General features: G+C 31.6%; 1 protein-coding gene across 1 annotated transcript in view; it reads left to right on the top strand.

Moving 5' to 3' along the window:
- Positions 1-10,044, top strand: part of tgfbr3 (transforming growth factor, beta receptor III) — a 146,133-nt gene extending 136,089 nt beyond the window's left edge. Inside the window, 2 exon segments of the mRNA XM_061888683.1 lie at positions 415-513; positions 2,070-10,044. Coding sequence (XP_061744667.1) covers positions 415-513; positions 2,070-2,179 — 209 coding nt within the window. The 3' untranslated portion in view covers positions 2,180-10,044.
- Positions 10,045-12,251: the final 2,207 nt, after the last annotated feature.

Here is a 12,251-nt window from a genome sequence, read left to right as displayed (position 1 = left end):
AATCACAGTGTTAAAAATAACGTTCAAAATATAAAACATTCTTATGCATTTTCATCCATCCATCCGGTTTCTACCGCACCTGTTCAAGAAGTCGCATTAATGGTAAAAAGTGTTTTATTTATTGTTGGTTAGCTTCAGAATAACAATGTTATTAAAAAGAATAAGAGACTTATTATACTCTAAAAATGTTGGTCTTACTTACAAATGCAGGCATTTAGTTGTATTCAGTGTTAAGAAAAAAAAAAAGAATTAAATGGCTCTCACGGAAATACTTTTAAAAATACTTTGCTTGTACGGCTCTCTCAGCCAAAAAGGTTCCCGACCCCTGCTGTAAGAGCTTGGACCCCTGCTGTGATTCCTCACAGGTGCACTCAAAGGTTTTGAGAGTCTCTAAAAAAGTGTTTTCTCCTGCAGACACCATGGACACGCCCACTGTGGTCATCATCGCCTTCGCCGCCTTCGCCATCGGTGCTCTTTTGACGGGAGCACTGTGGTTCATCTACTCCCACACAGGTGACTTCACCTTTATTATTATACAACCACCTTTAGTTGTTGTATTATTATATATTATTAGACATATTATATATGTATATATATATATATATTATTATACATATATTATATATGTATATATATATACATATATAATAATACATATATATTATACATATATTAGATATATGTATATATATCTATATATATATATGTATATATATATATATAGATGTGTGTGTATATATACAGTATATGTATAAAATATAAAAATATGTATATATATATATGTATTTATATATGTGAGTATATATATATATATATATATGTTTAGATGTATATATAATATGTGTGTGTGTATATATATATATATGTATGTTTATATATATATGTGTGTATATATGTATAAATATGGATATATATATATATATATATATATACATATATATGTGTGTGTGTGTATATATATGTATATGTATGTTTGTGTGTGTGTATATATGTATGTTTATATGTGTTTGTGTATATGTATGTTTATATGGGTGTGTATAAATATATATATGTATTTGTAAATATATGTATAAATATATATATGTGTGTGTATATATATATATGTACATATACGTATGTATATGTATGTGTATATACATAAATGTATATGTGTCTATATATGCATATATATATGTATATGTATGTATGTATATGTATATATATATATATGTGTGTGTGTGTGTGTACATATATGGATATACATATGTATATATATGTGTATCTATATATGTATGTATGTGTGTATATATATAAATGTATGTGTATATATATATATATATATATATATATATATAAATGTATGTGTATTATATGTGTGTGTATATATATATATATATATATATATATATACACATACATTTATATATATATGTACATGTGTCTATATATGTGTTTAATCTGATTTCTCCAGATTCTCTGAACTTTTCGATGATTTTACAGACCATAGATGGTAAAATCCCTAAATTCCTTGCAATAGCTCGTTGAGAAATGTTGTTCTAAAACTGTTCGACAATTTGCTTACAAAGTGGTGACCCTCACCCCATTCTTGTTTGTGAATTACTTAGCATTTCATGAAAGCTGCTTTTATAGCCAATCATGGCACCCACCTGTTCCCAATTAGCCTGCACACCTGTGGGATGTTCCAAATAAGTGTTTGATGAGCATTCCTCAACTTTATCAGTATTTATTGCCACCTTTCCCAACTTCTTTGTCACATGTTGCTGGCATCAAATTCTAAAGTTAATGATTACTTGCAAACAAAAAAATGTTTATGAGTTTGAACATGAAATATGTTGTCTTTGTAGCATATTCAACTGAATATGGCTTGAAAAGGATTTGCAAATCATTGTATTCTGTTTATATTTACATCTAACACCATTTCCCAACTCATATGGAAACGGGGTTTGTATACAGGACTGCTTGTATCGCACATGATATCACACACAAGTAAACACGCTGCAGCACTGCTTGTATCGCACATGATGTCACACACAGAAGTAAACATCAGTAACTCCTCCTTGTGGTTGCAGGCGGGAGGGCGGCGGCAGTGGGCGGGGCCCAGAAGTGTCAGCCCGCCTCGGATCAGAGCAGCACCCGCAGCACCCGCAGCACGCCATGTTCCAGCAGCAGCACGGCCTAGCAGCCACCAACGCCACAGCGGGAAGGGGACTCAGTTCGTCACGCTTTACCTGACACATGAAACGTGAGACACTTGTTGGAGTTCACCATCCATTCAAATCCCGACTTGGCTATTTAAAGTGGCGCTTTCCCTCATTTTCTGAAGACTGTGGTAAAAAATGAAAACCCCGCCCCCCTCTTCCTCTCACACGAGATCCACCTTTGCCTACTGTAGCCTTCAAGGACCACTTCCTGTGTCCCCAGTGGTGGAGCTTGTCAGCTGGTCCCTGGCAGGCACCGTGTAGAACCAGGACAGAACCACTCTGGCCTGTGGGCGTGGTCTACAGCCAATGTGGGCGTGGTCTACAGCGGCTGTTCCATGTAGGAAGCTGCCAAACAATGTGAAAGACAATAGCAACATTTCAGAAGCTATGCTAGTTCTGTACATTTACACTCGGGGTGTCCAAACTTTTTCCCCAGAGGGCCACACTGACAAATCCAAACACTTTGATATTTGTAGTAGGTTCCGACGCATGCTGCAGACTTTTAGGGGCCCTCCAGTGTGGCCCCGGGGGCCAAAAAGATTTGTTTTTATTTTTGGAATAAGGCATATATTACTTTTTTATTTCAATTCTTAAATATCGACATCAACTTCAGATCTGTCCATGGATTATACTTTTTAATACATTTCATGCCCTTTTTGACAAAGAAAAGCCTTTTTTTTTGTGGCAAAAACAGCAAATATTTCCCTCAAAATCATTTCAAAGTCAAATATTTCATCTTTCTTTAGCTCAATAATTCATAAACATTTTTTATTTGAATTCATTATTGTTTTTCAGCAATGACTGTTAAAAAGGTGTTATTGTCAACCATGTTAACTTTAAGTTACTATTGTTACCTAAATGTTTGAGTTATTGTCAACCATGTTAACTTTAAGTTACTATTGTTGACTAAAATGTGTTAATTATTGTCAACCATGTTAACTTTAAGTTACTATTGTTGACTAAAATGTGTTAATTATTGTCAACCATGTTAACTTTAAGTTACTATTGTTGACTAAAATGTTAATTATAGTTAACCATGTTAACTTTAAGTTACTATTGTTGACTAAATGTGAGTTATTGTCAACCGTGTTAACTTTAAGTTACTATTGTTGACTAAAATGTGTTAATTATTGTCAACCATGTTAACTTTAAGTTACTATTGTTGACTAAAATGTGTTAATTATAGTTAACCATGTTAACTTTAAGTTACTATTGTTACCTAAATGTTTGAGTTATTGTCAACCATGTTAACTTTACGTTATTATTGTTGACTAAAATGTGTTAGTTATTGTCAACCAGGGTAAATTAAATTACTTTTGTTGACTAAAATGTTAGTTATTGTCAACCATGTTAACTTTAAGTTACTATAGTTGACCAAATGTGAGTTATTGTCATCTAAGGTAAATTTAAGTTACAATTGTTGACTAAAAAGTTAGTTATTGTCAACCATGTTAACTTTAAGTTACTATTGTTACCTAAATGTTTGAGCTATTGTCAACCATGTTAACTTTACGTTATTATTTGTTGGCTAAAATGTGTTAGTTATTGTCAACCAGGGTAAATTAGGTTACTTTTGTGGACTAAAATGTTAGTTATTGTCAACCATGTTAACTTTAAGTTACTATTGTTGACTAAAATGTTAATTATAGTTAACCATGTTAACTTTAAGTTACTATTGTTGACTAAATGTGAGTTATTGTCAACCGTGTTAACTTTAAGTTACTATTGTTGACTAAAATGTGTTAATTATTGTCAACCATGTTAACTTTAAGTTACTATTGTTGACTAAAATGTGTTAATTATAGTTAACCATGTTAACTTTAAGTTACTATTGTTACCTAAATGTTTGAGTTATTGTCAACCATGTTAACTTTACGTTATTATTGTTGACTAAAATGTGTTAGTTATTGTCAACCAGGGTAAATTAAATTACTTTTGTTGACTAAAATGTTAGTTATTGTCAACCATGTTAACTTTAAGTTACTATAGTTGACCAAATGTGAGTTATTGTCATCTAAGGTAAATTTAAGTTACAATTGTTGACTAAAAAGTTAGTTATTGTCAACCATGTTAACTTTAAGTTACTATTGTTACCTAAATGTTTGAGCTATTGTCAACCATGTTAACTTTACGTTATTATTTGTTGGCTAAAATGTGTTAGTTATTGTCAACCAGGGTAAATTAGGTTACTTTTGTGGACTAAAATGTTAGTTATTGTCAACCATGTTAACTTTAAGTTACTATTGTTGACTAAATGTGAGTTATTGTCAACCATGTTAACTTTAAGTTACTATTGTTGACTAAATGTGAGTTATTGTCAACCGTGTTAACTTTAAGTTACTATTGTTGACTAAATGTGTTAATTATAGTTAACCATGTTAACTTTAAGTTACTATTGTTGACTAAAATGTGTTAATTATAGTTAACTATGTTAACTTTAAGTTACTATTGTTACCTAAATGTTTGAGTTATTGTCAACCTCGTTAACTTTAAGTTACTATTGTTACCTAAATGTTTGAGTTATTGTCAACCATGTTAACTTTAAGTTACTATTGTTGACTAAAATGTTAGTTATTGTCAACCATGTTAACTTTAAGTTACTATTGTTGACTAAAATGTTAGTTATTGTCAACCATGTTAACTTTAAGTTACTATTGTTGACTAAAATGTTAATTATAGTTAACCATGTTAACTTTAAGTTACTATTGTTGACTAAATGTGAGTTATTGTCAACCGTGTTAACTTTAAGTTACTATTGTTGACTAAATGTGAGTTATTGTCAACCATGTTAACTTTAAGTTACTATTGTTGACTAAAATGTTAGTTATTGTCAACCATGTTAACTTTAAGTTACTATTGTTGACTAAATGTGAGTTATTGTCAACCGTGTTAACTTTAAGTTACTATTGTTGACTAAAATGTGTTAATTATAGTTAACCATGTTAACTTTAAGTTACTATTGTTACCTAAATGTGAGTTATTGTCAACCGTGTTAACTTTAATTTACTATTGTTGACTAAATGTGAGTTATTGTCAACCGTGTTAACTTTAAGTTACTATTGTTGACTAAAATGTTAATTATAGTTAACCATGTTAACTTTAAGTTACTATTGTTGACTAAAATGTGTTAATTATTGTCAACCATGTTAACTTTAAGTTACTATTGTTGACTAAAATGTTTGAGTTATTGTCAACCATGTTAACTTTAAGTTACTATTGTTGACTAAAATGTTTGAGTTATTGTCAACCGTGTTAACTTTAAGTTACTATTGTTGACTAAAATGTGTTAATTATAGTTAACCATGTTAACTTTAAGTTACTATTGTTGACTAAAATGTGTTAATTATAGTTAACCATGTTAACTTTAAGTTACTATTGTTACCTAAATGTTTGAGTTGTCAACCATGTTAACTTTACGTTATTATTGTTGACTAAAATGTGTTAGTTATTGTCAACCAGGGTAAATTAAATTACTTTTGTTGACTAAAATGTTAGTTATTGTCAACCATGTTAACTTTAAGTTACTATTGTTGACCAAATGTGAGTTATTGTCATCTAAGGTAAATTTAAGTTACTATTGTTGACTAAAAAGTTAGTTATTGTCAACCATGTTAACTTTAAGTTACTATTGTTGACCAAATGTGAGTTATTGTCATCTAAGGTAAATTTAAGTTACTATTGTTGACTAAAAAGTTAGTTATTGTCAACCATGTTAACTTTAAGTTACTATTGTTACCTAAATGTTTGAGCTATTGTCAACCATGTTAACTTTACGTTATTATTTGTTGGCTAAAATGTGTTAGTTATTGTCAACCAGGGTAAATTAGGTTACTTTTGTGGACTAAAATGTTAGTTATTGTCAACCATGTTAACTTTAAGTTACTATTGTTGACTAAATGTGAGTTATTGTCAACCGTGTTAACTTTAAGTTACTATTGTTGACTAAATGTGTTAATTATAGTTAACCATGTTAACTTTAAGTTACTATTGTTGACTAAAATGTGTTAATTATAGTTAACTATGTTAACTTTAAGTTACTATTGTTACCTAAATGTTTGAGTTATTGTCAACCTCGTTAACTTTAAGTTACTATTGTTGACTAAATGTGTTAATTATAGTTAACCATGTTAACTTTAAGTTACTATTGTTGACTAAAATGTGTTAATTATTGTCAACCATGTTAACTTTAAGTTACTATTGTTACCTAAATGTTTGAGTTATTGTCAACCATGTTAACTTTAAGTTACTATTGTTGACTAAATGTGTTAATTATAGTTAACCATGTTAACTTTAAGTTACTATTGTTGACTAAAATGTGTTAATTATAGTTAACTATGTTAACTTTAAGTTACTATTGTTACCTAAATGTTTGAGTTATTGTCAACCTCGTTAACTTTAAGTTACTATTGTTGACTAAATGTGTTAATTATAGTTAACCATGTTAACTTTAAGTTACTATTGTTGACTAAAATGTGTTAATTATAGTTAACTATGTTAACTTTAAGTTACTATTGTTACCTAAATGTTTGAGTTATTGTCAACCTCGTTAACTTTAAGTTACTATTGTTGACTAAATGTGTTAATTATAGTTAACCATGTTAACTTTAAGTTACTATTGTTGACTAAAATGTGTTAATTATTGTCAACCATGTTAACTTTAAGTTACTATTGTTACCTAAATGTTTGAGTTATTGTCAACCATGTTAACTTTAAGTTACTATTGTTGACTAAATGTGTTAATTATAGTTAACCATGTTAACTTTAAGTTACTATTGTTGACTAAAATGTGTTAATTATAGTTAACTATGTTAACTTTAAGTTACTATTGTTACCTAAATGTTTGAGTTATTGTCAACCTCGTTAACTTTAAGTTACTATTGTTGACTAAATGTGTTAATTATAGTTAACCATGTTAACTTTAAGTTACTATTGTTGACTAAAATGTGTTAATTATTGTCAACCATGTTAACTTTAAGTTACTATTGTTACCTAAATGTTTGAGTTATTGTCAACCATGTTAACTTTAAGTTACTATTGTTGACTAAATGTGTTAATTATAGTTAACCATGTTAACTTTAAGTTACTATTGTTGACTAAAATGTGTTAATTATAGTTAACTATGTTAACTTTAAGTTACTATTGTTACCTAAATGTTTGAGTTATTGTCAACCTCGTTAACTTTAAGTTACTATTGTTGACTAAATGTGTTAATTATAGTTAACCATGTTAACTTTAAGTTACTATTGTTGACTAAAATGTGTTAATTATTGTCAACCATGTTAACTTTAAGTTACTATTGTTACCTAAATGTTTGAGTTATTGTCAACCATGTTAACTTTAAGTTACTATTGTTGACTAAATGTGAGTTATTGTCAACCGTGTTAACTTTAAGTTACTATTGTTGACTAAAATGTGTTAGTTATAGTTAACCATGTTAACTTTAAGTTACTATTGTTACCTAAATGTTTGAGTTATTGTCAACCATGTTAACTTTACGTTATTATTGTTGACTAAAATGTGTTACTTATTGTCAACCAGGGTAAATTTAAGTTACTTTTGTTGACTAAAATGTTAGTTATTGTCAACCATGTTAACTTTAAGTTACTATTGTTACCTAAATGTTTGAGTTATTGTCAACCATGTTAACTTTAAGTTACTATTGTTACCTAAATGTTTGAGTTATTGTCAACCATGTTAACTTTATGTTATTATTTGTTGGCTAAAATGTGTTACTTATTGTCAACCAGGGTAAAGTTAAGTTACTATTGTTGACCAAATGTGAGTTATTGTCAACCATGTTAACTTTAAGTTACTATTGTTGACTAAAATGTGTTAGTTATTGTCAACCATGTTAACTTTAAGTTACTATTGTTGACTAAAATGTGTTAGTTATTGTCAACCATGTTAACTTTAAGTTACTATTGTTGACTAAAATGTGTTAATTATAGTTAACCATGTTAACTTTAAGTTACTATTGTTGACTAAAATGTTAGTTATTGTCAACCATGTTAACTTTAAGTTACTATTGTTGACTAAAATGTTAGTTATTGTCAACCATGTTAACTTTAAGTTACTATTGTTGACTAAAATGTTAGTTATTGTCAACCATGTTAACTTTAAGTTACTATTGTTGACTAAAATGTTAGTTATTGTCAACCATGTTAACTTTGACAGCAGTTTGTCTTCTTACAAGAAAGTCTTTCAGTCATCTAAAGGGATTCCATGTTAGTGGACTAAAGGGCAGTAAGTTGAAATGTAAATAATAAAGTATAATGTGTCTTTGAAGTTATCTTGAAGGCACTTTTATTCAACTTAGTGCAGAAAGTGTCAACAACAACAACATTATTGTTTTAGTCAGGGAAATAGATGGTTAACTCAGAGACTTTTAGTCAACAACATTCATTAACTTTGGCCTCAGGAATCAAAAAGTCCTAGAAGTGTTACAAATGAATAGTTGTTTACATTTATCCAGATGTAACTCCACAAGGACATGTGTGTGTGTTTTTAGATGGCAAACACAAAATAAAAGTGTTACAAATGAATAGTTGTTTACATTTATCCAGATGTAACACAAAATGGCAAACACAAAATAAGCAATCTTTTTTTCCCCCCAAAAATTTGAAAGTGCAATATTTCACGAAGTCATGGGAGCTTTTAATAAGTCCACAATTGATTTGAATTCAATACTATTTTGAGCAATAAGAGTTAAAACAAATGTATGAAAAGTCTTGGGAATCCAAAACTCCTAAAAGTGTTGAAAATAAGTCATGTTTTACTTCAAATGCTTCAATGTCTTCAGATCTATGAGTTGTTGATAGTTTGAGTCTTGTCTTGTACTCACACAAACTTCCAACAATCATTTCCCCTTCAAAACTTGCATTTGGAGTCATTTTGAACGCAAGTAATTGGAGTCTAAATACTTTGTCAAAACAGCAGAATGCGGTGTGGAGAAGTCCAAAAGTATTTGGAGATTGAACACTTCACATCCATCACAAGTCATTCATATTTCTCATGCTTTTCTTAGTTTTTTCACGCCCTCTTTATGTTGTGGCAAACACTAAATATGCAATCCTTTCCCCCCAAAAAGTGTAATTTGAAGTGAAGTAATTAGATGACTCATCAATAACATTGATTTGGATTCATTATTATTTCTGGAGCCATGAGACTTTTAAAGTAACACAACAGCCACTTTTGTCTTATCGTCCACCTTTCACCTTTTTTCTTCCACTTTTTATTGTTTTTAAAAAATATATATTTTTAGAAGGTGGCATTCAAGTGTTGTGGGCACTTTGGGCACCCCTGGGAGCTCCTTTCCTCCACAAGGTTGAAACCACTCTGGATTAGGATGGCATCTAAAAGAGGACTTTATGCTCATCTCATGCTAGGAAAGAAAGGAAAGCGGAGCATCAAGTGTAAATATTGTCAACATGCTGAAAGACGTCAGCAGTGTTTGAGCGAGGGCAGTGAAGGCACCACTAGTAAATAGTCCAGCTTTCAGATGCCGGCCAATCAACATCTTTCTCTTGTCTTCAATCAACTTTTAAGGAAAATGGAGAAGAACAAACTTTGTCTTGGCCTCCTTTTTATGAATGTTTGCACCTGTGCCTTTATTTGCTGTTTTTACAACTGTAAACTTGTATAAAGCTTTCTACAGAGTAGAAGTCCTTTTGACGTTGTGTGTATAAAAGTCTATTTTGGAATATATTTACCAGCAGAATTTTATTGTTGATGTACTGTGAAATATTGCTTTGTTCCTTCAGAAAAATGTTTTTACTTGTGTTTTTTCTATATTTGCATGTAGAGAATGTTGCTGAATAAAGTGTTGAATGTGGCTGACTTTAAAGGCGGTGTGGAAAGAAACACTTCATCTTTCAAACACGGAAGCACTCAGAAAGTGTTGGCTACTTAGCTTAGTGCTAACTTCCTTAGCATGAGCCGGGAGGCGGGGTTTAGGCCGTTGTGGGTCACATGACTTCAACTGAACTATCTAGGCCTCGGCTCTAGCGCCGCCCTAGTGGCTCTCTGGAGCTTTTTCAAAAATGTATGAAAAATGGAAAAAGATAAGGGAAAAAAAATCAATGTTTTGCTTTAATATGTTTTATGTAGGAGGACAAACATGACACAAACCGCCCTAATTGTTATAAAACACACTATTTACATTAAACATGCTTCACTGATTCTATTATTTGGCGAGCGCTACTAATTTTGACAGTCCTTGAACTCACCCTAGTTAGTTTACATCAGAGGTCTCAAACAGCGACACGTTCTATTTGTGGATATGACAATTTAATGTTGGTGCAGTCCTCCACTTTCATGTGAACGCCGCTTGATAGGTCATGCTTGCCCACGTCCCCAATTTTCCTTGGAGACCCTGAATTTCAGAGCACCAATTCTCTCGAAGCCCCTGTCAATTTTTACCAGATCAACAATATTCAGCGAGTGCCATAATGGCACTGCCTTTAGCGCCCCCTACATGCTGAACTGGCAGCAGATATATCTTGCATCTGGCCATGTGCATCATTGCAAGACATAAACAGCTACACACGTCACACTAAGGGAGGTGCACTGAAAATCAGGAGTCTCCCGGAAAAATGGTGAGGGTTGGCAAGTATGTTGCCATTCATAGAAGGTCAACTCATTAAAAAGTGCATGTTACATTTTTTAAGAAATCTTTTCTTGCGGCCCCGCCTCACTAAGTTTCTGCATCCTGTGGCCCCCAGGTAAACTGAGTTTGAGACCCCTGCTTTACATGTATAACTTTCTCCGACTTTCTAAGACGTGTTTTATGCCACTTCTTTTTCTGTCTCATTTTGTCCACCAAACTTTTAACGTTGTGCATGAATGCACAAAGGTGAGTTTTGTTGATCTTATTGACTTGTGTGGAGTGCTAATCAGACATATTTGGTGCAAGCTAATCAATGCTAACATGCTATTTAGGCTAACTGTATGTACATATTTATACTATTCATATATTATATATGTTATTTGTTATTTATTATTATTATTATCTATTTTGAGCGAACTATGGTGCTGAATTTCTCCCAGGGATCAGAAAAGTACTTTCTATTCTATTGCATCGTTACGCCTCATTTGTTGGTATATTTCAGCTCATTTAGTTTCCTTTAAGTCCTCTTAATCCAATTTATATCTCACGACACGATCTGTATGTAATATGGCTTTTAATTTTTTGCGGCTCCAGACATATTTGTTTATGTATTTTTGGACCAATATGGCTCTTTCAACATTTTAGGTTGCCGACCCCTGGTTCTATGGCAGACAAATAACATTCTTTAGAACTTTCTAGGCAGACAAATAACATTCTTTAGAACTTTCTAGGCAGACAAATAACATTCTTTAGAACTTTCTAAGCAGACAAATAACATTCTTTAGAACTTTCTAGGCAGACAAATAACATTCTTTAGAACTTTCTAGGCAGACAAAAAACATTAGTTAGAACTTTCTAGGCCAGTTACTAATATAGCTACAAACGAGGCATAAAGATGCAATATGTACATACAGCTAGCCTAAATAGCATGTTAGCATCGATTAGCTTGCAGTTATGCAGTGACCAAATATGTCTGATTAGCACTCCACACAAGTCAATAAGATCAACAAAACTCACCTTTGTGCATTCATGCACAACGCTAAAAGTTTGGTGGACAAAATGAGACAGAAAAAGAAGTGGCATAAAACACGTCCTAGAAAGTCGGAGAAAGTTATAAATGTAAACAAACTAGGGTGCGTTCAAGGACAGCCAAAATTAGTAGGACAAAACGGCGCTCGCCAAATACTGGAATCAGTGAAGCATGTTTAATATAAACAGTGTGCTTTATAGCAATTAGGGAGGTTTGTGTCATGTTTGTCCTCCTACAGAAACCATATTAAAACCAAAAATATGTTTTTTTCCTCTCATCTTTTTCCATTTTTCATATATTCTTTTGAAAAAGCTCCAGAGAGCCACTAGGGCGGCGCTAAAGAGCCGCGGGTTGCCGACCCACGTTCTAGGCAGACAAATGACATTCTGTAGCATTTCTATGGCAGTCAACAATA

The sequence above is a fragment of the Nerophis ophidion genome, linkage group LG26, assembly GCF_033978795.1.
Source record: "Nerophis ophidion isolate RoL-2023_Sa linkage group LG26, RoL_Noph_v1.0, whole genome shotgun sequence".
Classification (NCBI taxonomy): domain Eukaryota; kingdom Metazoa; phylum Chordata; class Actinopteri; order Syngnathiformes; family Syngnathidae; genus Nerophis; species Nerophis ophidion.
This window is presented reverse-complemented; position numbering and strand designations above follow the sequence as displayed.